The 27,915-nt window shown below is 39.5% G+C and overlaps 1 protein-coding gene across 3 annotated transcripts in view; it reads left to right on the forward strand.

Moving 5' to 3' along the window:
- The window catches only part of Lekr1 (leucine, glutamate and lysine rich 1), a 184,869-nt gene that overhangs the window by 118,224 nt on the left and 38,730 nt on the right, over positions 1 to 27,915 (forward strand). For 2 of the 3 annotated variants that reach the window (XM_052730839.1, XM_052730841.1), the window contains 2 exons: positions 7,265 to 7,342; positions 9,784 to 9,987. In XM_052730839.1, coding sequence (XP_052586799.1) covers positions 7,265 to 7,342; positions 9,784 to 9,987 — 282 coding nt within the window. The remainder of the gene's footprint in view (positions 1 to 7,264; positions 7,343 to 9,783; positions 9,988 to 27,915) is intronic. The other variant, XM_052730840.1, reaches the window with a different exon arrangement.

Below are 27,915 nucleotides of genomic sequence, written 5' to 3' on the forward strand. Positions count from 1 at the left end.
GGGGTGGGGGTGGGGAGAACTGGGATCAAAGCCCAGCAGGCCTCGCTGTGCTCAGAGGTCAGAAGGTTCCTACAGACATTATTTTTAAAAAGGTTAGAACTGAATTTGTGTTTTGACCAGTGAAAAATTTGAAGTCGAAATAATTTACTCAAAAATCTAATGTGCAGGGGGCAGGAGAATTGGCTCAGCAGTTAAGAGCAGTTATTGCTCTTGCAAAAGACCAGGGTTCAGGTCTCATCCCCTACATGGTGCCTCACAGCCATCTCTAATTTCAGTTCCAGGGGTTCTAGTGCCCTCTCCTGACCTCTGAAGGACACTAGACACAAGTCACATACATACACACATATATACATACATACATACATACATACATACATACATACATACATACATAATACTCCTACACATCACATAAAATAAAATAAATGAGTCTAATTTTTTACAAAATCTGATTAATAAATTAGAGATTTTCTATACATACTCAAACCTCTTTGGGCTTTTAGAAATTAGAAAATGGTATAGGAGCTTCGTTTAAAATTTTAATCCTGACTTGTGGGTGCTAGGAATAGGAGTAACCTTTATTTATTCAGTTATTTAATGTAATTCTTTTGTTGTTTACATTGTTTTATGGCTGAGGGCATAGTTAAATAGTAGAGAACCTGCCTTACATGTAGCAGGCCTTGAGCTTGATTCCTAGCACTATAAATCAAGTAAAACAAAAATAAAGAATAAACATATGCTTTTAAAAACAGTTGGATGTAGTTTTTGTTGTTGGAAGGAAGGAGCAGTCCATAAATGGATAGAATTGGCTAGCTTTTCGGCTCTTTTGTGTGTTTTTGAGATAGGGTCTCTTGTAGCCCAGGCTAGCCTGGGACATGCCAGGTGGCAAAGAATGACCTTGACCTTCTGATCCTGCAGCTTCCATCTCCTAAGTGCCAAGTACTGGGATTACAGGCATGCTCATTTTTACGTGGTGGTAGGGATAGAACTAGAGCTTCATGCATGTTAGGCCAGTGCTCTACCAGCTGAGCCATATCCCCAGCATTGTCATGGGTTATAATTGACAATTGATTTTTATTTTTATCAGTTAGGAGGCTTTGGCTACAGTCACTGAAGTGAATTAATGACTGATTTGGTTGATCCAGAGGCTCAGCAATATTATCAAGGATTTTGATACTCCTGTGTGTTAGTTAGGGTTTTATTGCTGTGAAGAGATACCATGACCATGGCAACTCTTATAAAGGAAAATATCTAATTGGGACTGACTTACAGTTCAGAGGTTTAGTCCATTATTGTCATAGTAGGAAGCATGACAGAATGCAGGCAGACATGGTGCTGGAGAAGGAGCTGAGAGTTCTACATCTGGATCCACAGGCAGCAGGAAGAGAGAGAGAGACACTGGGCCTAGCTTAGGCTTCTGAAACCCCAAAACCCATCCCCCAGTGACACACTTCCTCCAACCAGGCTATACCTCCCAATATTTCCATTCCTGTGAGCCCATTGGGGCCATTTTTATTCAGACCACTACTCCTGTCTCCTTCCTGTTGCCTTCAGCATTGGCTTCAACTAGACTATGGCCCCTTGTGCCTAGAATGTGACTGTAGCCAATTCTGTGGTAAATAAGGATATCTAGTAGTAAAAGAGCCTGCAGGAAATCCCCCAAACCACCAAACAGCCCTCTCCCCTTTTCTGTTTGTCTGGAGCCCATTCCATCCTCTCTGTTAAATGAATTACTGACAAGAGGAACTGGACTGCCAAAATGAGCCTTGACCTAGCAGTATCTGTCTTGATGGGTGAGATTCTGAGACAAGGAAGAAAGCTGCAATGGATGTCACAAGGAAAGCAGCAGCGTGTGCTCTGAAAGTTGGTTATAAAACTTTCTAGAAATTCTGTCTTTGTCATACTCTCTACATAATTAAGGAAGGACCATACCAAAATAATAAAAGCTAAGAAGACTGTGAAATGCAGTTTTATAGCTAGCCCTGGTGGTGCAGGCCTATAATTCTAGCTGCTCAAGAGACGAAGGCAGGATGATCACAAGTTAGAGTCATGCCTGGACACTGTGTGACACTTCCTGGAGAGCCAGGAACAAACATCTTTTCACTGCAGGTAAGGAATGTACTATCAACCAAAGAAAGGATACCATCAATGTCAAATTGGTGAAATGAGCTTCTTGGGGTTACTTTTAGGAGCAGAAAGGACTCAAAGACAGCTGCATCACCAAAAATCTACCTCAGCACAAGTGACAGCTCACAAAAGCTGGAAACTTAGAGTACAGTGTGCAGCTTGCAGGCAGCTCAGTAGGTTGGAGAGTGTCTTTTCCAGGTAGCTTAGTTATCTGAGCTTCTTTTAGGTAGCTTAGTTGGTCTCTGCCTCTTCCAAGAGCTTAACTGATGTACTAGTCAGGGTTCTCTAGAGTAACAGAACTTACAGAATTAATCTCTTTCTCTTTCTCTCATATATATATATATATATATATATATATATATATATATATATATATATATATAGAGAGAGAGAGAGAGAGAGAGAGAGAGAGGGGGGGGGGAGAGGAGAGTGTGTGGGGGGGATTCATTAGAATGACTTACAGGCTGTGGTCTAGCTAATCCAGCATTGGCTGGCAGTGAACAAAGTGTTCAAGAACCCAGTAGCTGCTCAATACAATGAGGTTGGATGTCTCAGCTGGTCTCCAGTATATGCTGGCATCCAGAAGAAGTAGGCTCTGATGCCAATGAAGGGATAGAATTGCTCGCAAAGAAAAAAGGCTTCCTTCTTCCATGTTTTATATAGCTTCCAGCAGAAGGTGTAACCCAGATTAAAGGTATGTCTTCCCATCTCAAGATCTGGATTAAAGGCTTGTGTCTTCCTACCTAAAAAAAGATCTTGATTAGAAGCAAATCTCCTTACTTCAGATTAAGCAAAATTCCCTCACAGATGTGCCCTCCATTTTTGGATTTTAGTTAATTCCAGATGTAGTCAAGTTAACAACCAAGAAAAACCATCATAGCTGTTCTGCCTCTTTCAGGTAGCTCAGCATGTCTGAGAATGTCTTTCCATCATTATGGTTTATATACACTTGGGCAGGGAAGGTGCTGGTGAATCTGGTCAGTTTTAGGGACTTCCTTTAAGTTGTTTACTTTCAAAGCTTAACTAGTTTTCCTGCATGGTGGAATGTTTCACTTCCCTTTAGAATATCCTGTATCTTAAGGAACTTCTCTTCAAGATCAAATGTTTTATCTGGAAGCAAATTGCTATACAACAGTGGGCTACAGAGTGAGTTTAAGACTAGCCTGAACAACTTAACAACACTGTGTATCAAAATGAAAAATACAAAAAGGGCTGAGGATAATGCACAGTGGTAAAAAAAACTTGCCTGTCATGCATAAGATCCTAGGTATCATTTTTAAAATATGCATATGAGGATATGAAATATATTTGTATTACCTTCAAATAAATATTAACTGTATGCACATATATCAGGATACATATGTACATATATATGTATTATATATATGATATATATAGTATGTATATATTTATCAACATAAAGACAAGTAAATAAGACTACAAGAATGACTGCCATGAATGAGAATTATTCAGGAACTTCTGAAAGCTGATACATAGAGAGGACAACAAAAGAATTGACTCTATGAAGGCATGAACAAGAGGAAAGCCAGTTGTATATACTGGCAATGGTAGGCATGCAATAGGCAGGATCTTTCTCAGCACCCATTAAGAAGTCAAGGCCATGAGACCTTGTGAAAACTTCTCTAGACACCCCCATTTGACGGGATTCATTTTGGCATATAATTTGGGGTAATCACATACCCTGCATTTTCTGATGTAGGTTATATGAGGAGGAACAATTAAGCCAGATAACCCATCATCAAAAGCCTCCAGTCAGCCAAGATAGCGTTGCATGTAGAGACCAGAATCTGAGAGCCACAGCCAAGACAAAACTCACACCCGCAGCAGATAGCAAACTGCCCCTTCACCTCACCCCCAAAAGTAAACAGAGAATTGTCAGGCTAAGTATGAACACAACAGAAACTAAGTGTATGACAAAAATTCTTCTAAGCCCCATCCCACCCCTCAAAGTGACTAAGACTTCAGGAAGTAAACCTTTAACACCTTAAGAAACTCAAATTAGCAGACAGAAGACATCAAAGTTATAATTGATATCCACTAAGTATATTCAGAATTATATCTATCAAAGAAAAAAATATTATTATGAAAAACAAACTATTAGGAATTGAGAAATTAAACATGGGACCATAAAAATTATCCTTTTCATGTTAAATATGAATGCACACACTTGACATTGTTTTAAATGAACTGAATAAATAATTGTTAGAATTATTTACAGTTCTCTGCCAAGAATCCACAGGAATAAGAATGAGGTTTGTGCAGAATCTTACTTCACTCAGTATGCTTATATATTTCCTGAAGATTGTGTTATTTTCATGAATTTAGCAACAGGAACAAATTCATTTAAAATATCTTGGAATTTGTCAATTAGTAACTAATACAGTAGTTGCCCAACACTTATCCACAAGGACTGTGCTTCAAGACTCAGTGCCTAGTGAGGTGTGGTGGCAATATTCCTTTAATCACAACACTTGGGAGGTAGAGGTGTGTGGATCCCTGTTAGCTCCAAGGCAATCTGGTCAACATAGTGAGCTCCAGGACAGCCAGAGATTGCGAGACCCTGTCCCAAAAAACAAAACAAAAAGGCTCAGTCCTAAGCCAGCATAGTTAGTATTAAACCCTGCACACGTGAACATGTGCACATACCACACACACAGTTTTCCCTGTACCTCCTTCCTTCCTTTCATATTGCAGTTATAAAACACCACAACCAAGGCAACATATGAAAGATGGCATTTAATTGAGCTTACATTTTCATGATGGTAGAACAAAGGCATGGCAACAGGGACAGCTGAGCGCTCACAGCTTGATCCAGAAGCAAGAAGCAGAGGAAGGGCACACTGGCAAGGCACTGGACTTTTGAAACCTCCAAGTCCACCCCCCAGTGACACACCTCCTCCACCAAGACTATACCTCCTAATTCCTCCTAAACAATTCCACCAACTAGGGAACAAGTATTCAGACGTCTAAGCCTATGGGGGCCATTCTCATTCAAACCACCACACCTGTGTACCACTGAAAAGTTTAATTTATGTATTAGACACAAGATAAGATAAATAACTAAAAACAGAGTTATAGTGTAATGAAAGTTATAGGAATGAGCTTTCTCATGTCATGTTGTACTGTGTTCACTATCTTATGAGATACAAGGCCTACCTGATGAAGTGTGGTGACACTGTGATATGGTCCTAGGCTGCCATGTAAAGATTACATACAAGCAGACACTGGGATAAACACAGTAGTGGATCTGACACCTGAGCAGGACTAAGAGAGCTGAAGATGGGTAGACTCAATAATGTGAGTGCACAGGATAAAGAGATGAGTGCCCTTGGTGGGATGGGGTAGGACAATAGATTTCATAACAGTAGTCAGGATTCTGTTCAACTTAAAACTTACTAATTATCTCTGGAACATTCAGTTTATTATTTTTTTACTGTAGTAGGGCAACAGAAACTTCAGAAAGCAAAGCCACAGACATGGAGAGGGGACCACTGTATGTCTAAAATGGTTACTTGTAATACGTTTCCTAATTTATGGACCCTTGTAACATGATTATACTTTATTAGCAGCTCTCACTCCTCATTTAACAGTCTGTGCCACAGTAAACTTCTGACCATCTCCATTACTAATTTGTGAATCTCTAGCTTGCCCTCCTAACATAGCTGGACACTCTGTTGTTGGAACGTCTGCTCTTATTGACATATAACTGTTCATGCTCTGATTTTCCCAGTACCATTGTGATGACTTGTGTTCATTTTTTTTTTTTTTTTTTTTTTGGTTTTTCGAGACAGGGTTTCTCTGTGTAGCTTTGCGCCTTTCCTGGAACTCGCTTTGGAGACCAGGCTGGCCTCGAACTCACAGAGATCCGCCTGGCTCTGCCTCCCGAGTGCTGGGATTAAAGGCGTGCGCCACCACCGCCCGGCTTTGTGTTCATTTTTTATCTGGCATGCAGGATGTGACCTGGTAGCGTCATGCTGTCACTATGTACATCTGCTTGTTACATAATCTGATCTCAAATAATGTCCTAATTTGCTTTCTATTGCCATGATAAACACTGTGACCAAAAGTGACTTGTAAAGGAAAGGGTTTGTTTGAGTTTATTGTTTACAGTCCATTATAAAGAGAAGTCAGGGCAAGAACTCATGACAGGAACCTAGAGGTAGGAACTGACACAGAACGCTGCTAATTGGCTTGCTCCCCTGACTTGCTCAGCCTGCTTTCTTATAGAGTTCAGGACTACCTGCTAAGGGGTGGCACCACCCAGAGTGGGCAGGGCCTTCTCACATTAACCATTCATCAAGAAATGCCACAGGTCAATCTGATGGAAGCATTTTCTCAGCTGAAGTTGCCTCTTCCCAGATGACCCTACTTGTGTCAAGTCAATAAAAAACTAGGTGGTGTCACTGCACAGACAAGTCACTTGGTTGGTCTTACACCACAGGTTGTCTCTAGGGCAGCAGCTCCATCTCATTTCAGTTATTTTATCTTCACCTGGGCTGTGTGGAATCTGCCCTGTGCACTTGAAGATTGGAGACCAGTGGAGTTTATGGAGACTCCCTCTCCTAAGCTGTCCCCAGGTTTAACCCCTCACTTCCCTGTAGCTGGAAGTTTTCCTGTGTCCCGCTGGTCCTGCAGCCACTCAGACCCAAGTAAACACACGGAGGCTTATATCAATTATGAATTGCATGGCCATGGCCTATGGCTCAATTTTCTTGCAGCTAGCTCTTATGACTAAACTCAGCCCATTTCTATTAATCTATATGCCACCACGTGTTCTGTAGCTTTACCTGTGTGCCATTACATGCTGCTCCCTGGACGGTGGGATGACTTCAATCATATAAGTGTCACTCCATCCCAAGAGTCATTTTTTTTTCTCTAGACTCCCCTCACTTTTGATCAATTTGTAATATTGATAAGATCTGGTTTGTTCTGTTGTGGGGCTTGTTTGATAATGTTCAAAGTGTTTTCTTCTTGGTTAAATACAGTCTATCTGATAGGCGGTAATTTGGGTATTTAAGTGTATTTTTAAGTAATAATAATATGAAGACTTTAAAACATAAAAAAACGTTATTTTGAAATAATGCATTTTAACTATTTCAAAATACTTTTGTCTTAGGAAAAAGTCTAATGATGCTGATAACTGTCAAAGAGAACTTAGGAAACTGAAGTTTGAGACCGTTATTTCTGAGTCAAGGTATATACTGCAAATTTTTCATAAACATTTTAATAACTGAATTTAAACCATATTTCTAAAATCATGTTATTGAGACTGTACATGCCTGTTGTTTTCTTGCTTATATATGTAATACCTAATTTGGACCTCCTGATAGCTCTGTATCTGCGTTGTCCATGGTTCCTGTGTCTGCCGACATTGATGTCACTACTTTTTTCTTTGCTGTGACAAAAACAACTTAAGGGACAAAGAGTCCATTTTGGTTCACGGTTTAGGAAGGAACAGCATCAGTCCACATGGCAGTGGGAGCATGAGGTGGACGTCATCAGGAAACAGAGATAAATGCAGCCTTCAGCTTACTTTTTTGTCTTCTTTCAGTTCAAACCCCAGCCTATGAGATAGTGTCGCCCACATTCAGGGTAGTTCTTCCTCTGTTAAACCTTTCTCAGAACAGCCTTATAGACACCACCAAAAAAGGATTTCTGTGATGATCCTAAGTCCTGCCAAGTTGACAGGGAGACTAACAGTCGCAGCCCCACTCCTTGTCAACTTGACTTCCAAACATTACATCATAACATTCCACATGGCCCCTGAAGTCTCATTTTCATCTCAGGGTGCAGACCTGCCTTTAAAAAATCCCAACACGGCTCCAAAATCCAATGTCTCTTTGAGACCTAAGGCAGTCTCTTTAAGTGAGCTACTATAAAATAAGAAACCACCAAGTTACCCACTTCTAATATATAACACCACAGAGTAAGCATTCCCATCCCAAGGGGAGGAATGGTATTGTAGCAAGGTAAGATCTGCCCAAAGCAAGTCAAACCCATCAACACAGACACCAAATTGTGACAGAATTATCTGGGCTCCGATGGCCTTCCACATCACTGTCCCCCCAAGCATGCCTCCTGCAGTGCATGTAGCCTTTCTCTTGGGCTTTCTGGCCACACCTGTAGCTTTCCTCATCAGACACCCCATGATCCTGGCCTCTACAATACCCTGTGCTCTCCACTGCAGTTTAGGATTTATCTTCACAACTCTACCCGTAGCCTCTCAGGGTTCCTTGTGGGGAACCAAACCTTCCCACAATTACCTAGCCTCAGCAGCTCTCTGGATTATTTGGGGAAAGCCTCCATGACTCCCTGGGAACCCTGTGTTTTATATGCCTAGAAAACCAGCACCAGGTAGATGGCACTGCCTAGTGCTGCTACCAACCTCTTCCTATCATAACACTCCTGAATCTGAGAAAGTACTTTCCAAAGCTGTAGTTTTCAAACAGGGAATACCCTCAGGAGCCTTCGCAGCTCAGCTTCTCTTTTAAGTAAATATACATTTTCACAAGTCAAAGCTTTTGATGGGGGGGTGGGGCGCCTTTCCCATTGTCTCACTGGTACAGTTTGCAGCTCCTTTGAGTCGTCTGAATCTCTATAATGGTTACAACTGTTTTGTCTGCACTTGCCTGTCAGCAACTTTCAACTGACAGTTTCTTCCCCAAACTGCGAGTTTTTCATGTCATTCTGCCTATGTGTCACTGCCTGTCATTGTTGACCTGACCTGAATGAGAACAGTGAGCAGTGCTTGTGACACAGCCTGAATGTTATCCCAGCCTCACGTTTTCTCCACCAAACAAATTAGTCTTTTGGTTTTGAATTCAGTCTCACTCAAGTTCCCAGGACACAGGGGAAGCCGTGTTCTCTTCCAGAAAATGACATGAATGGCCTCTAGCTCTAAGCTCCCAAGAGATTCCTTTGTGATGCATGTGGGATCTCTCGATGCAGGGTTCCACTCCCTGCATTTCTTTCTCTGTCATTCTGATCTTCCAGTTTTCTACTTGAGTGTCCTTACACTCTGCTTACAGCATTCACAGGCTTTTCTTGCTCTAACTTCCAAACTCTTCCACATTCTTCCCACAAACCAGTTCCCAGGGCCTAAGAAACACATGGTCTATTTATCTCACTCCTTGGCACCAATTTTCTGTTACTTTTCTTATCGTTGTGAACACAGTACCCTAAAAAAGGCAACTTAAGGATGCAGCGGTTTGCTTTGGCTCACTTTTGAGACGAATACAGCCCATTATGGCAGGCAAGGCAAGGTACAGAATCATGAGGCAACTAGTTACATCATCTAGTCAGGAAGTAAAGAGCGGTGAAATACCAGAACCCGGATTCCTCTTTCTTTTGTCTGGAACCCAGGCCATGGAAAGGTTTTGCCTGCATTCAAAGAGAGTCTTCCCTCCTTGTTAAACCTTTCCAGAAATGCCTTTGTAGACAGACTCAGAATCTGTGGTGGTTCTCAATCCAGCCAGGTTGACAATGAAATTAGTTACCATGTTCTTAACATCTTCATTTTTAAGTTGTAATTATGTAATTATGATGAAAGTTCTCCAAAATATGAAATCATAGCCTAACTATAAAATCCTTGTATCTAATGTATGCTTGTAACACTTTGTTTCCTGTTCCTTTTAGGCACAATAGGCTACTTAAAGAAAAAGATGACTCTTTAATGACATGTCAACAACTATATAAAACTTTACAGGAAGAGCTGACCACAAAAGAAAGGCAAGAAGAAGATATAAAAAGAAGAATCAACCTTGCAGAAAATGAACGAGAGATGACCAAAGCTCTTCTGCATCAGACACAGGAAGAAATTGTAACACTGAAAAATGAAAGGTACAGTCAAGAATAATTCCTTAAAACTATTTTATCCTTAAATAAGTATCCAATATATATTTGAAACATCAGTGTGGATATTATCATAACATTAAAGTCAGGACTAAAGACACATTTCACATGTAAGTTCATCGGAACTTAAGTCCATTCCCTCACTATGAAGTGATTAAGCTGGATCTCGGCTTGCCCACATTGTTGTGCAAAGGCTCTTGGTTCGTCGAAGCAGAGATGGCGTCCAGGTTGCTTTGCTGTTGGAATTTTACTCGACGTTTGAGCATTTGTAAATATTTGTAACCTCACTCAAAAACTGGTGAATCCTATTTTTAACATAAAAATGTTGGTTTGCTTTTTACCACTTTCCCTTTCGTTGGCTCCTCTTCTCTCTGGTCTTTAACTGTCTGAGGCTCTTCTCAAGGTGGCATCAATGGAACTGAAAGCGTTCTGGCCCAGGCTCCCAAGGTACTGTCGTTCTGATCAGTTATCTTTACATGAGCCTTTTCTAGAGTTACATCTCAACTCTGCTTTCTTTCATGTTTTAATTTCCTAGAATGACTTCGCTCATTCTTTCTGAACCCTTTTGTTTTAATTGTATATCTAACAGATAGCATAAAACTTGATCTTTTCCTTGTTGTTGACTTTTAAATTGGGGCATAGAGATTATTCCTTTTACATGTATTGTTCTAATGATTACATCCTAGAATAATACAAGCCTTATAAAAACAGAAATTTTTACTTTTTATTATTGTCTGCACAAAGGAAGCTGATGATTGACTGGCTACTGATTATTACATAATTTAAAAGAAAATTTATTTATTGCTTTTGGTGTGTGTGCACATGCATGTGCATGTATGCATGCATGTGTGTGTGTTTGTTGGCACGCATGCCACAGAAAACATTTGGAGGTCAGAGGACACCTCTGTGGACTTGGTTCTCTCCTTCCACCTTTGTTCAGGTGCCATGGTTGAATTCAGATTGCCAGGCCTTTAGCAATCACTGTGCTGGCCCTCTCCTTTCATTTTAATCTCATTAGAAGATTTTGTTCATGTTGAGTGTTATTTATACATTTTATGAGTTTTTTAGTTCTCCATAATTATAGTTGTTTTCTGAGAATAAATCTGGGGTAGGGCTGCAGCAGTTGATAGCAGGCATATTTAATTACGTAACTGGGTTTGTTGCACAGAACTCTCTCCCCAGCACAGTGGCGGTGGACTATGGGACAGATCTTCACAGTTCTCTAAGAAACAAAGCTCATCTCTGATGCTGCATGGGTTGATTTTATTTCTACTTCTCTTTGACTAAATACCAACTGCAGAGCTAATGTCATCACATTCCTTCTTCACCTTGAGATACCAGTAACCTGATTCTTGCAACAATGTTGTCTTTGTACCTACCTGACTCTTCATCAACCCCTTTCCTTCTTCATTTCATGATTATATATATTCAATATTATATATATTTTCTTCTTCATTTCATGATTGGATAGCGTATTAGAAGCTACAACCTTGTAAGCAAGAAATGTAAACAAACCAAGCTTATTGGAGGAGTAACTACTGGGAAACTGAGCTTGTGTAAGTGTAAAGGAAACTTCTGTATGGACACAGAAACTTCAAAATCACTATAATTTAGACAAACATAGTAGTGTATATTAGAAATATATTAGAAATATATACTGATGGCCCTGGGTATGTCAATAACTTCAGAAATGTCCTCCCTGTCTTTATAGTAAGAGTTAATAACCAATGGCCATAGTGATTGCCTATCATCTGAAAGCAGTCATGTATTCTATAGAGAATGCACAGAATTACAATCCTCAAAAAGATACAATGAAATAAATAAAACCTTCAGAAGTCTTTGATTTTGAACCTTGGTCATCTGAAGAATTCTTCCATTATATAGGATTCCTTGTTTTTAGTGTTGCTGGGTTAATGAGGCTTATCTAGATGGTTGAGCTCCTTCTACCTTTTAAATCAGTGGTTCTCAACCTCCCTAATGCTGCAAACTTTTAATACAGTTCCTCATGTTGTGGTGATCCCCAACCATAAAATGATTTTGTTCCTACTTCATAACTGTAATTTTACTACTTTTATGAATCCTAATGTAAATATCTGATATGCAGGATATCTGATATGTGGCCCCCAAAGGGGTCATGACCCACAGGTTGAGAACTACTGTTTTAAATGTTTCTGGAATTCTTCTCTGAGGATTGGTCTAAGTATACATGTTTTACATTATCACCAGTGTGATGAACATTCACCCTTTAGGAACAAATCCAAAAAAACTTAGAAGCAACAGGAAGTAAATAGACATATTTAATGTAGGTACACTGAAAAGACTCATAGCTGGCCATGGTACACACCTGTAATCCCAGCATGGAAGATGCTGAGGCAGGAGGATCACTGCAAGTTTGAGGCCAGTCCAGGCCAATCAGGGACACATAGTTTGACCCTGCCTTAAACAACAACAGCAAGGAATCCCAGTGGTGAAGCAAGGGCTTTGTATTTTGTGGGCTTTTGAGTTGGGCAAACAGATTTACATCACAGCTTGGCCATTGTTAAGCTTGGGCAACCCAATCATGTTAACCCTTTTCCTTATGTGCAAACTGGGCATACTAATACCAGCTATCCTTTTGTGGATTCTAAAGCATCTAGCACTTTCCTTGTACATTACAGACACTCTGAAGTATTATTTCTTCTGTTTCATCTTTTTTTTTAAAGACCACTGCATGCTGTGGGATGTCATTCTGTATGCTGTGAATATGTGTTGCTCTGACTGGTTGATAAATAAAATGCTGATTGGCCAGTAGCCAGGTAGGAAGTATAGGTGGGATAAGCAGACAAGGAGAATTCTGGGAAGAGGAAGGCTGAGTCAGGAGTCACCAGCCAGACACAGAGGAAGCAAGATGACAAGGCAGAACTGAGGAAAGGTACCAAGCCACATGGCTAAACATAGATAAGAATTATGAGTTAATTTAAGTATAAAACCTAGATAGTAATAAGCCTGAGCTAATGGCCAAGGGGTTATAATTAATATAAGCCTCTGTGTGTTTACTTGGGGAACGCGAGTGGGAGAGATTTGTCCCGACCACCAGCAAGCCGGGACACAGGAAAACTTCTACTACAACTGCTTCCTAAAGCATCATTTTATACCCTACTGTTACCATGTAACAAACATTTGGATTCAATATTACCTGCTTTATTCATAAGATGTAATAATTAATCCTTGGGATGATTCCACTTTGATGTCATTATTAGAGCAGAGCATTACCAAAAGAAGTGCTCAATACTATCTGTAAAAATATAGCAAAATTTTCTCCCTAGACTCACCATTTTCTCTGGTTTCCTATCCATCAACAGCTTTGAGAACAACTCACTTGCCCAACTTCTTATGCCATCACACACTTGCTGTTTTTAATGGAGGCAGGAGCAGTGGCAAAATCAAAATGATCTCTTTGATTGACAATGTGAAGACGTCTCTAAAAGAACAACTTGTGAAACAGGGCTTAAAGCTGTTGTTTTGGCATTCTGGTTTGACGTTTGTTTGCAGTTACGTTTTTAACTATAATTAAGGGAATCTAAAATTTTGCATTTATATAAAAATTAGAGTCTCATTTTCTTTGGGGGTCTAAGAATTTAAAAGTTAGCTTTTAAAATAAATACCCTAAATTGCAAGTACATCCTAATTTGCCTATTGTGTCAACACTGAAAATGTTAATTGAAAAGAATCTGGTGAGATTGCAGGGTAGAGGGGTAGAGCTAGCTAGCCACAGCTCCCCTTGAGAAGCCTGCAGAAGGAAGGCAGCACGACACAGCATAGAGAGCCCTGCATTGGCACAAGCTTGCACTAGCGTGGCCCTTGTGAATCATATCACCTCAGTCGTTTACTCTCTGGTCCTCATTTCTTCTAACAATGAGACTGTTGTATGGGCATACTTCTTTCTTTCTTTCTTTCTTTTTTTTTTTTTTTTTTTTGATTTTTCGAGACAGGGTTTCTCTGTGTAGCTTTGCACCTTTTCCTGGTACTCACTTGGTAGCCCAGGCTGGCCTCGAACTCAGAGATCCGCCTGGCTCTGCCTCCCGAGTGCTGGGATTAAAGGTGTGCGCCACCACCGCCCAGCGTATGGGCATATTTCTAAGATAAATTATAAGAACTTGCATCCCCAGCGACAAGAGTAGGCACTCGGTATGTATCTGCTAGCTGGATGAGGTTGTGTTCCATCCTCCTCAAACCACTGATTACAGGATTTGAAACTAGGAAGTTCCTCTCAAATTTTCTAGGGCTTCTGGCTTGCTGAAAATAAGAGCTTGGAGTAAAATGGCTGTGCAAGATCCTGATAGAAATCTCCTTTATTTGATTCTTCATAAAACTCAAATTTAGGGCTTAAGTCTATGGCATTTCCTATAATCCTAAAACATCAATATCTCTCAAACCTTCTGAAGAAGTCCAGTATCTACATAGATGGAGCTTTAGCTTTTTGAGACATGGCTAAAGCATTATAATTAATATTTTTATATTTCCTAATTCCTCTAGGTTTCTAATAAATTGTAGTCAAGGTTGGTCCATTTAGCATATTTCTATACAAAATTGCTTTCTCTTATCACGGTTATAATCTCAGTGTGACAGCCCTTCCATGGGCATACTACCTAAGTGTGATTTTCATTTAGGGAATCAGGATTAATCATCACTACATACATTATTCATTGCAAATTCTGTTCTAATCAAGGATAGTGAGCGCTTAGAACATGGTGCATAAGCGTTCTCTCTGCTTTGCCCCATTAAAGACTTCTTAGAGCCAGGAACAGGGGCTCAGCAAGAAGTCAGAGAGGTAGAAAGGTCCTTATTCTGGCAACTACAGGTTCAAACAATATTTCCCTCACAGTTGTAAAGTCATAGGATAACAGTTTACTTAAAGCTCCATGTACTTTGTGGGAGTGTCCTAACAGATTTCACAATTCTTTGTAAGGTTAGTTTAATAATGATCACTTTCTTCACCTCTTTGAACCTGGTCCTGCTCTATTTCAGCTGCTGTAGTCTACTAGACCTGAAGGTTTTGTTCTAAAGACTGGTGCTTTGTGCATAAGGAGACTTAATAGGGAATGTATTCTATATTTCATGCTATCAAAATTGCGACTGTCCTGAGGGAGACTGGAATTCAGACATCTCAGCTGTTTAGCACTGTATAAACTGACAGCATGACTGCTCCATGATGTGGGTAAAGATTTTATTGTAGATTGAGAGAGAGAGAGAGAGAGAGAGAGAGAGAGAGAGAGAGAGAGAGAGAGAGAGAGAATATAGAGAAAGGGGGAATAAGGACCAGACAAAGAGAGAGAGTGAGAGGAAGTCAGAGTGCATGGCCCAAATAGTTGGGTTATAAGGAAGTGAGAGCTGCTGGGAGGGAAACCTAAGAGTGGGGCACTGTGGGGGGATGGGTGAGAAGAAGCATGGACTTTGAAATATATAATGAGTACTTGTGATACTGAGGGAACCTGGAGACCAGCAAGTGGTTTGGTATGCTGATAAGCACTGCATATAGCCATTTGTCCTATCTGCCCTTTGGAATTTGGAAGAATGGTGTTTCCTTTGGACTTGACAAGTACCAGCTGCTTTATAGCAGAGGTATACATCTAGTGTTACTCATGGACACCATCTAGAAATGCTCATTGGAGATTCTTCACTAACCAGACCTGTTCAAAGAAAAAACTTGGTTTAAGAAATAAAATGAGGGGGCTGGAGAGGTGGCTCAGCAGTTAAGAGCACTTCTGCCCTTTCAGAAGACCAGAATTCAGTTCCCAGTACTCATGTTGGGCAGCTCATAACCACCTGTAACTCCAGTTCTAGGGCATCCTGAGCCTTTTTTTTTTTTTTTTTTTTTTTTTTGCCTCTGCAGGCACTTACACTCAAGTATATAAACCCACACACAGAGACACACGCACACATAAATAAAAGTAAAATGAATATTTTGCACCAGAACTCTGCTCTCTGGCCACTTCTAATGAACACATGGACAACCTTGTCTATTCTGTGATCCTGACCTTTTTGATAATCAGTGACATTTTAATTGAAGTGCTCCTTTATTTCTGTTGATAGCTGCTCATTTCTTGATCAAGTTTACTATGATATAATTCTAGGGTTGTACCTAGTTGAATAATATTACTTAAAATTAGACCAGTATATTTGTGTACTCTTGAGTTGATAACAAATAACCATATATTTAATGGTGAAGGAAACATGTTATCTTATAGTCCTATCTTATCAGAAATGCAAATGATGTTACCACAATGAAAAACACGTTCATCAGAGGGCTAGGAAGAGACTGACAAGACATAGCCTGGGGCAATACATTTACGAAAGATTTATCTAATATAAAATTTGCTTCCAGAATACAAAAATAGCATTAGAAACTCAGTTATGAACATAAACAATCTACTAAAAAGTGAGCAAAAGATTTGTGCAGACATTTTACTAAACAAGGCTAGTCAGCATACAAAGAACTGTGACATTCCTTGTCTACATATTTACCCAAGAGAAAGGAAAGTAAATGCCCATACAAACATGCAAAGGTACAGTGGCCTCATTTGTAATAGTCAAAGCCTGCAGAGCAATCTAAATATCCATCAGCAGATGAATAGAGAACAAATCACAGTTGCATTTGTGCAATGGGATACTTCTCAGCATGAAAGCAGGTGGACCAATGACGCACAGTACAGCATAGATGAATTTAGAAAGACTTACGCTGAATAAAAGGTACTAGGACAAAAAAGAACCCAGTCTGTGGTTCCATGCATACAGAAAGCATAGAAAGATTCTGAAAATGCAAAATAACCAGCAAGCAAACCGTAGATTCACTGGAGAGAATACAAGAAAGAGTGGAGGATTACAAGGGAGTAGGGATGGGGAGATGGTTCAGCAATTAAGAGTGCTCACTGCTCTTGAGGAGCACCCAGGTTCAGTTCCCAGAATCCACATGGTAATTCACAACCATCTAAAACTCCATTCCCAGGGGATCTGATATCCTCTCCTGGCCTCCATAGACACCAGGCATGCACACGGTGCGCGGACATGCATGTAGACAAACATTCATACACATGAAAATAAAATAAATCAAAGAAAAAAGAGAAAGAAATTACAAAGGTATACAACCTTCCTCAACATCTTTGGATTCAAATAAGTTTTTAAAGGTTTTTAAAAGCAGAGCCCTTCCCCCAACGACAAAGTATTTAATGCCCTTTCTGACATGGCTGAGCTGAATAATAAAAAGAAGCATATCCCATTCAGAGGGGTGCTGTGGAATGCTCTGCTTGCTGGGAATATGTGTTGCTACCATTGGTTAATAAAGAAGCTGCTCTAGCATATGGCAAGACAGGTTATAGCCAGGTGGGAAATCCAAAAAAGAGAGGGAGAAGGAGGGTGGTTGGATGGTGTCTGCCCTGACTCTGCCCTTCTTCTTCCTATCTCTTTCTTGGATTTCCCACCTGGCTCTTATCCTGCCTTGCAACAGCTTATTTATTTACCAATAGTAGCAACACAAATTCATAGTGTACAGAGAGACCATCCCATAGCTCTTCCCCTTTTCTGTCTAATCAAAAAGGAAAGTTTTAACTTTAACATAGTAAAATTACATATAACAAAACAGTTATCAAGCAAGAGTTTCAGTTACAATATCTAGTCTTTGTATTTGGCAAATTAAAGAAAATATTCTATCATCCTATCTTTGTGAGTCTAAAGTTTTATATCTAATTTACCTTTTATCATAACTAAGGAAAACTATAATTATAAATATCTAGTCTTCAACTCCATCTAAGACCTCAGAAGGGTATAATAGTACCCGAGTAAACAGGAAGTGCATTGCAAGCAGTTTCCAAAATTCTAGAAATGATACTACCTGGACAGTCACTCAAAGTTCTTTTGTAACACTGGGGCATCATCTTCAGCCTATCGGTCTACCTAGAGTCTGTGGAATATTTTTCAGTGAAATTTGAAGAACTGTCCTGCCTATTTTGGTAAAGTTCATCAGTTGCTTTCCTCTGTGTCCTTCAGAATGTCTGGCAGTTTCTTCTGTGAAGCAGGAACCTGAAGGACCATTTCACCTTGTTTTGGCAAATTCAGTGGTCATTTTCCTATGGGTCCTGCATGTACAGTTTACACAACATATTTTCAATCAGTCCAGGCAAGAGCAGTTTCTTGCCCAAATGGCTAGCCTTTGCTATATTGAAAGCAAACTCCATGAGTTTCTTTGATGCACATTATCCTCTTTGAAGTAATTGATGCAGCCAGGAGCAGATGTGTCTCATTGTCCAGAAAAGTCTTAAGTTCTTAAAATATTTTAAATGCCATGTTCTGTAGGTCTTTGAAGTGTTTGAAGGTTACTTATCTATCTGAAATATAATTCTGTATACCTAGAAAACCTAACTAATATGACTATAAATTTGACTGTCATAGATGACTAATTTTTAACCTATATTTCTTAATTACACATTAAAATTTTAAATGACTTGCATAAACATAATACCTTAAACAAGAGTAGAAATATACATACAGTATAACAAAATTGACCTTAAATTTGTATCAGTAACCAAATCCATATCAATGTAAAGTATTTTGAGATTAACAGATTTTTTTGGATCAGAGTAGATTCAATAATCTTTTTTTAAAATCATTTCTATATTATATTCCCCTTTTTTCTTTAGAAAGAGATTTCATTTATAATCAACCCCCTTAAAATAAAACAAATATTCATAAACAATATTTTGGGAATTGGGGCATGGCTTTATATTCACCTGCTGATTGGGGATGCTGGCAATCAAATCTTATCAGGATCCTGAGAAAATTTAGGATTATGGTCCAGTCCTGACTGGAGTAATCAATGAGCCTGCATCATCTCAGCCAGTTGCCTTGAAGCTTTTCTGGATGTTGGATCATCTGGAGACCTCCCAGGGGGTCTTCTTTGATGGAACCATATTGACCTGGAAGGAATCCAGTTTCTCATCTTCCCTAGAAACAAAAGCAGAACCTCTTTTCCAAAACAACATATCCTTAGACCCAAATTTTGAAATCAAGATACCTTTAAGATATATATGTTGATTTAGCTTAGAAGTCCCTAAAATCAAATGTCTCTCTGCAGTTAAAAAAAAAAAAAATCCCAAAGACAACACAATAATATATAGTATAGAGACTCTCTGTGTATTTTCCATCTTTACATGGCTTTTTTTTATTACTCTATTTCTTTTTTAAGGACTTTCTCTGTCCTTTTCCTTTTTTTTCCCAAACCTACACATATTTTTAAATACATTATAACCCATTCAGAGGGTTTTTTTTTCTATCTGTATCTGTTTTGTTGTATATCTTTAATCCTTTTCTGACCAGGAAAGTTTTTAAACTGCTAAACTGCATGGCTAGGACTGAAGTGGCTTTGGCTGCTGGCTCCACTCCGCTCAGCTTTTCAGCATAGCACAAGTACCAATGAGTCACACTTACCTCCCCAATTCTGGGAAGCAGTATTAAGTAGCACATTGCTGCATTTTTAAGCCCACAGCTGTGCTCCCAAGCCCACAGGTAGTGGCTGGGAGAAGCCTCTCTATAGCATAGCTTGTGGGAGAGATTGTGGAAATCTGCCATGCTGCTTAGCTCCTGGTAGCTGGTGGCCAGCTCTATTTCATAGGTAGCTGGCAAGAGACATGTCTCTGTGCTGCTGCTGGCATGAGACTCTGAGACTAGGAAGCCCAATGTGGCTCCATTTCTGTGCATTCAGAATCTTTTAAGCTTTCTCAGGTCTATGTGGATCAATGCCTCACTTTGGGCGCCAATTGTAGCCTGAAGTTTCTCTGTCCCACTTGGTCCCACCTGGACAGCAGCCATTTTTATAAAATAATCACTCAGAGGCTTAATATTAATTATAAACTGTTTGGTCTATGGCTTAGGCTTATTGCTAGCTAGGTATTACATCAGAAATTAACCCATTTCTTTTAATCTATATATCACCACATGGCCGTGGCATTACCAATCTACTGGCATCTTGCTCCTTGAGTGGCTGGATGATGTATGCCCTGACTCCACCCTTCTTATCCCTGTCTTTCTCTTGGATTTCCCACCTGGCTCTTATCCTGCCTTACAATAGGCCAGAACAGCTTCTTCATTAGCCAATAGTAGCAACACAAATTCACAGCGTACAGAAAGAGCATCCCACATCAGAGGGGAAAAGAGAAGTTATGAACAAAAGTAGAACCAGAAAACCCTAGTGGGAGAAACCATCACAGCTGAACCAAGAAATGTTCCCCAGTTCAGAGATTTCAGAGTTTGGAAGTGCTTTGCTGGGCCAGGTGACTTACAGTGTGCCTCCCACTGTAGTAGAGGGCTATGCTAGTCACACCTAGTTCTTATTAGAATTGGTCACTTGACATTGAAATCTGAAGTTTTCAAATATCTGTTTTGATCATTTTTCTTTTCGTCTGCTGCCAAAGTACCTCCTAAGGCAGGATCTTGAAACAATGCCTGTGGAGGTGAACAGCAGATGGTACATGCTGTGAGCAAAAAATAAACATTTGTATTGTATGGCACTGAAGTTTCAGGTGTAAAGCTTGAGCTATTATTACAATAAAACAGGGCATCCAGGTGGAAAGTTGGGTACATGAGTCATGTTCAAATTTATCTTAGCTGCAGATAAAATTTAAGAGTTGTCAGCATCTAAATCAAATTAGAAGATGAGTCTGCAGCAATGTCCAGGAGGAACACCACAACTCATGTGGTTACTGTCATCCCACCTTGCCACCCTGAACCTGCTCACTTTGCTTTCCTTCCTCTGCTCCAGCCTAAAGGCAACTATGCAAGCAATCAGAGCCAGCTGTGTCTGCCTCACACCCAATGACTGTGGACTTTAAACAGCACTGCTGCAGTGACTAATTTGCCTGTCTCTGGGAACAGATGGCGCTGCTGTGACAGACAGAACAGTGATGGCCTCTACTCAGGAGACCTACCATGCACATACCCATTTGAACACCTTGGTCTTGACCTGGAAGACTCTTTATCCCACCAAAGCATTCTCCTTTGTGCTCTGGATTTATCAATGATTATTTTTATAAGTATTTAATAGATCTGTAGAAGGCTTATGTAAGTTCTAAGAAGTCCAGCCCAATGGACATCATTTCCAACCACTCAGTTCAGGACAAAGAACCTTCTGGTCAGTTTTGAAGTCCCTTTGTGCTTCTCTCTGTCCCAGCCAGTCTTTTCTTCTGTGGTGGTAATCTTCAACCTGAGATTTTGCTTCTCAGCAAACCAGGATAAAAGGAACTCCCTCAAATTGATAAAGAACATCTTCAAACCTAGAAACATCTGTTGTGCCCCTGCTTCTCTGTAATTTTTTACCTATTATGTTTCTAGTGCTAAAAATGTTAGACTTTATACATGATTTATCTTCATAGAACTAGATTCATAGGGCTGGGGATACAGCTAAGGGGACAGCACTTGCTTGGCATATGTGGAATCCTGAGTTTGATGCCCAGCACACGTCCCAACCTCATGCTGTATGATTGTTCTAGGATTTGTTCTTTGTACTCATTGTTGAGTTCCAGTTTATGCACAGTGGGTAAAGAACCACCCATTTCCCCATCTGTATTGTAACCTGGGGTGCACCCTAATTTATCTAGTCTGCTTTGGCTTTCTCTCATGAGTTTTGATATGAAAAAAAATCTCATTGTTTAGTTCTAAGTGTGTTATAGAATATTATTTTAAGGTGTGTTACTTTTCTTTATTTTGCATTTGTTTAACTCTGTGAAGCTGTGTTACTATGCTTGTCTAAAACACCTGATGGTCTAATAAAGAACTGAACAGCCAATAGCAAGGCAGGAGAAAGGTTAGGAGGGGCTGGCAGGCAGACAGAATAAAATAGAAGGAGAAATCTGAGAGAAGGAAAAAGGAGATTTAGGAGCCAGAGAAGGAGGAGGATGCAAGGGACCGGCCACCCAGCTACACAGTCAGATACTGAGTAAGGAGAGAAAAAGTATCAGGAATAGAGAAAGATACAAGCCCCAAGGCCAAAGATAGACAGGATAATTTTAGAAAAGCTGACTAGCAACAAGCCAAGCTAAGGCCAGGCATTTATAAGTAATAAAAAGCCTCTGTGTGTGATTTATTTGGGAGCTGGGTGACTTCCAAAAGAGCAAAAACAAACAACAACATAAGTGTATTTAAGTAGTAATTATGATTTTTTTTTAGTTTGACCTATAGGTTATTCAGAAATATTTAAAATTTCAAGTACATGGAGGTATTTTATTTATACTTTGTAACTGATACTTGCTTTTATAGAATATAAACTATATCTTATAAGGAATATAATTCAAGGTATATACTTTTTAAAATTAGTTGCCACATTAATAAAACAAGATAGATGAAATCAAATTTAATAATATATTTTACATAACCCAATATATCTATTACACATCATCATTTAAATGTGTAATCTTTTGCAGACAATGAACACAAGTTATGAAAGAGGATATAAAACTAATTTTTTTCCAGTTATTACTATGTCACAGATTCTTAATTTTTGGTGGTAGATAAGTACATGAAAATACCATAAATAGTGAAAGTATAAAAACCAATGTGATGCTCCACAGCTTCTGTTCTCAGTAGCAGCTCCAACAGTTGAGATGTTCATTGAGTTCTTTGGCTGGGTCTGGTTAATTTTAGTATGTGATTTTTTTTTATTTGCTATGTTTTTGTTTTTTTGTTGTTGTTGTTGGGTTTTTTTTTTTTTTTTTTTTTTTGGTTTTTTTGAGACAGGGTTTCTCTGTGTAGCTTTGTGCCTTTTCCTGGAACTCACTTGGTAGCCCAGGCTGGCCTCGAACTCACAGAGGTCCGCCTGGCTCTGCCTCCCGAGTGCTGGGATTAAAGGCATGCGCCACCACCGCCCGGCTTGCTATGTTTTTATGATGCTTAAAATAAAAATAAATGTCTAGACTTTGAAAGTTGTTGTAGGTAATTTAGATTATTGTTCTAAATGTTCAAATCTGACGTGTCCATCACACAGCACATCTAAGTTTGGACCAGCCACATCTTAGTGTCTAATAGCCTATGATATTAGATAGTGCAGGTTATAGTAAAACAGTTGCTTAAAATTTTTAAATTTGATGAAGTTTACTTTCTGGCCTAGTATGTGGTCAGTTTCATATGAACTAGAAAATAATGATGTGTTTTTCCACAACTTGCATACCAGGCCCTACATACTAGCCTCAAGTCAGCCTTATTATCTACAGTCAGTCTTCTCTCTTCACCATGTTATCTTTCTATGTGATCCTCCCATGCTACATCACAGCTCCTGGACAGTCATGCATGTAGTCTGCAGTTGCACAGTGTGTGTTCCCATGGCCATCTGTAGGGGTCCTGGGATGAATTACGGATAACTGAGGGAGCCGTGTTGACTTGGACCACAGTGGTGTGGACTTGACACAGCTGTGTCAGTTTCTTTATTTTGAAGCTATTTTAAGTTGATACATCTTAAGGTTTTAGATACTCATAGTAAAATTAGCCCATTATCTTTTCAGCCCCCAAATAATAGCTTTAGTTCCAAAAGTCTATTTGCTAGTAATACTGTGTTCACATTCTTCCCTTTAATGTGTAGCTGTTAAGTGTTTTCCACACATTTCATCTCCATCTTTATCTACCCTTGTTTTAGGGCATTTTGTATGAAGAATGCAGAACTGCCATTGCTTGTTTAGTTTGTTTTTATCGATTCTCTCTCCATTTACCATTATTGTTATTGTTATTTTAACCATTGTATTTGCCCTCTTTTTTTTCTCATTATAGGCCTTTGGAGGAGAGGATTGTTGTTTTGTGTATCTTCTTGGTATACTTTTTTTTCACTAGCAGTATATTTCATTTTTATCGTTTTAGTTGTTACTATTGAAGTTCTATCATGCATATTTAATGAGGTCTAAAGTTAATATCCTGAATTCATTTCAAACAATGCAAAGAGCAAAGCACACTTGAGCTCTGATATCCTCTTGACACAGCCTACATTTTCCCAGTTTGATGGAATTTTTTGTTAGTCCCTTAATTGCACATAATCAATGATACTTTATACAGACAGTATTAACTTATGCATACCACTTGCCGGCCTACTACGTAACTTTCAGGGCACAGTACAAAATAAAAATGTAGGACCTTTTATTCATAAACTGGAAGGTTTGTCCTGTGACAACCTGCCCCTCAACCTGTTATAGAGGGTTGTTTTATTTGCTGTCACACTCCCTCAGACGTGGCACCGTCACAGAATGGACTCTGACCCCCATGGTATTCAAGTCCAGGCCCTGCTCCCACCTGAAGCAGAGGGCCGCAGCAGTGGGGGGAGTCGAGAGAGCAGAGAGCTGGCAAGGCTGTGAAGGGTCGGAGTTGGAGTAACCCTAGTGCGTGCTTAGCTGGTCTCATTTCTCTTTAAAAACACGAATTAAAGATTTAAGTTCTTACAAATTTCCGAATAGTGACTTAAGGGCATAAAACAACGAGGCTTTGGGCATGAGGACGAACAGGAGGAAGTACCACCGTGTGGTACTGAGGAAATAGTCTATGGAGAACTTGCTGCTGAAGGCTGTACCTTTGAAATTTTAATGAAAATATAATTACATCATCCCCCTCTCCTCCTTCCTACCCACCATCTATGCCCTCTCCCTCCCAAATTCCTGACTCTTCCTCTTTAACCATACTTATTACATATACATATGAACCAATAAATATAAAAATACATCTTGCTGAAAGTCTGTCCAGAATTGCCTATATGCATGTTTCTAGAGCTGACCACTTGGTATTAGATAACAATTTGGGGGACTTATCCCTAGGGAAATCTAATTCTCCCTTTCTCAGCAGTTAATTGTCTCTAGCTCTTCATCTAGGGATGGGGGCCTTATGAGACACCCCCAACACATCTATATTGGGATGTCAACTAATGTTGTTCAGTTCCGTTTAGACAGCCATGTTGTTGAGATTTATGGGTGTAGCTTCCCTATGATCTCTAGAAGGCACAGTCTCACAGCAGACTTCATGGTCTCTGGCTCCTTCAGTCTTGCTGTTTTCTGAGTGGGTGCAGGAGTTGTGCTGTAGATGTATCAGTTATGGCTGGGTACTCCACAGTCAGTTGTCTGCATCCAGTCAGTTGTCTGCATTTTGACTAGTTGTGTTTTCTGTCATGGTCTCTTTCTGCTTCATAAAGATCCTTTGATGAGGGGTGAGAGCTACAATTATCTGGGCATAAGGATAAATGTTTGAGTGAAGATAGGAATTATTCTGGTTTAGGAGAGTAGAGGTAGGGAGGAAAGAGGGATAAATAACAATTAGGATGTTTTCAAAAGATGTAGAGAATCATTATTTTATATTTACCTAAAGTCACATACAATACAGATATGCAAATAATTATATATGTAGTTTAAGTGACGTTATACCACTCAGGGTGATAATACTCCTCCCAAGAGCCATAGATTGTCTAACCTAACACCCCCACCCCCCAGTACCAGGCATGAGAAACCTCCTTTCAAGATGTTAGCCAGGGGAGTCCAAGAGAGCCCCCAAAACAATATAGGCTGTTGCTATTGTTCTTGGGTGCTCCCCCAGAAACTTGCTGAAGACACCATGCACGTTGGACATAGGCCCAGGAGGGATTGAGCTGGAACTGACCTGAAAGCGTCCTCCCTGAGGATGAGCTTTCACAACACTGGAGGGTGAAGAGCAAGCTGCTGAGGAGGAAGACAGTCATAATCCCACCCAGCTGCAGCCCTCGCGAACCATAACGAACACCAGCACGATAGCTGTCCCTAAAGGTGCGGTAGTGATGCTTGTGTGTTGGCAGTAACTAACCATGTTCTAATTGAACTGAAGGCTGGCTTAACAGGAGGGAAATGATGCCTGGTACCATTACATGGCTAGTGAGACCATGATCTTAGAGGAGAACCTCCCGTACCTTTTTTAACTGATTTTAGATGTGTGGCTAGGTTAAACATACCAATTTCCTCAAATATTGATCACATCCTTAGGAAAATATTCAGAATCCTTTCTTCCAGCTCTTTGAATGTGGTACATAATTAACATTAGAACCCCAGACCCTCTTTCTCCTAACTGTAATCAGTCATCACCACAGAACCAGAGTTGCACCTCCCTTTTAACTCCCAGCCTCTCCACCTTGGTAACCGCTACTCTGTCCTCAAACTCTGTGAGATGAACATTTTGCAGTCCACCTTTGAGTGAGATCATGCACATGATATCCCCTGTGTGTGCCTTATTGTCTCTTTGACATACTGATCTTCCCTCCCTTGGAGATATATATATATATATATATATATATATATATATATATATATATATATATATATATATATATATATCCAGCAGTGAGATTGCAGAACCATAAAAACCATATGGTGGTTCTATTTTTAGTTTTTGTTTAAGGACCTTCCATCTTGTTCTCTAAAATGGCTACACTAATTTCCATTCCCAGCATTTCTCATGTGTAATAGCCATTCTTACTGGGATACCGTGAGAGCTCACTTACGCTCTGATTTGCATTTCCTAGTGACTAGTGGGACTGAGCATCTTGCACACACCTGCTGAGGCACTTGCCTGTCTTCTTCTCAGACACGTTTACATTTTGTATCAGATTGGTTTTGCTGTTATTTGAATTCCTTATATCTAGATAGTCACTCCTTATCAGATGTGTGGTTTATCAGTATGGCTCCCATGATGCATGTCGCTTCTTCACTCTGATGGCTGTTTCCTTTGCTCTGCAGAAGTTTGTCAACTTTTACTTTTTTTTATTCTGTGATTTTCAGGTCTTGTCCAAAAAAGACCTTGCCTGTTCATGTCCTAAAATGTTCCCTCTACATTTTCTTCTAGTAGTTTCATTTTTCCAGGTTTTAATATTTGAGCCTTTAACTCATATTTAGACTTTTGCAACTGGTCATTTAAGGGATCTAATTTCATTCTTCTACTGTCTACTCAGTTTCCCAACCATTATTTTAAGTGACTGACTGTCTTTTATCCCCTGTGTGTTGCCAGTGTTTGTTAGAAGTCAGTCAGTTGGCTATGGTGTGGATCCATGGACACGTTCCTTGTTCTGTTCTGGTGGTTCTTGTGTCTCTCTGTCAGCTTCATGCTTCTGGTTATTACAACTTTGCAGTTTATTTTGAAATTATTTAGCATAATTCCTTCTGCTTTTTTGTTGCTAAACATTGTTTTATCTATTAAAGCTTTTGTATGTGCATGCATGTGTGCATGCATGTGTGTGTATGTGCATGTGTGTGTGCATGTGGGTGTCTGTGCATTTGCATATGTGTATGTACATGCACACATGTATGAGTTTCCTAGAGAACTCTTAGGGTTGTTTTCCCTGGTTCTATGAAGAATGGCTTTGATAGGGATTATAATGAATCCATGGACAACTTTTGTCTATATGTACATTTTAATAGTATTGATTCATCCAATCTATAAACACAGAATGTATTTCAATTTATTGTATTTTTCCTTCAGTTTTAAAATTCTATTGTATATAGTTTTCATTGTAGAGATTTTTCACCCTTTTGATTAGATGTACTCCTATGCATTTTATTTTTTATAGTTACTGAGAAATGGGATAACTTTCCTGATTTCTATTTTAGATAATTTGCTATTGGTATTTAACAACACTAATTTTTACATCTTGTATCTTGCAACTTTGCTAAATTTGTGTATTAATTCCCATAGGTGTTTGGTGGAGTCTGTTTTTCTCTATGTAAGACCATGTCATCTGCAAATAGCAACAATTTAACATCCTCTTTTCCAATATAGATGCCCTCATTTCTCTCCCTTGCTTGATTGTTCTGCCTAGGGATTTCAGTGCTGCGCTGAATACAAGTGATGGTCTTGTTCTGGATATTGTGAGAGAATGCTTTCAGCTTTTTCTCGTGCAGTATGAGATTA

Source organism: Peromyscus californicus, unplaced genomic scaffold (assembly GCF_007827085.1).
Source record: "Peromyscus californicus insignis strain IS unplaced genomic scaffold, ASM782708v3 Scaffold_9__1_contigs__length_137607984, whole genome shotgun sequence".
NCBI classification, from domain to species: Eukaryota; Metazoa; Chordata; class Mammalia; order Rodentia; family Cricetidae; genus Peromyscus; species Peromyscus californicus.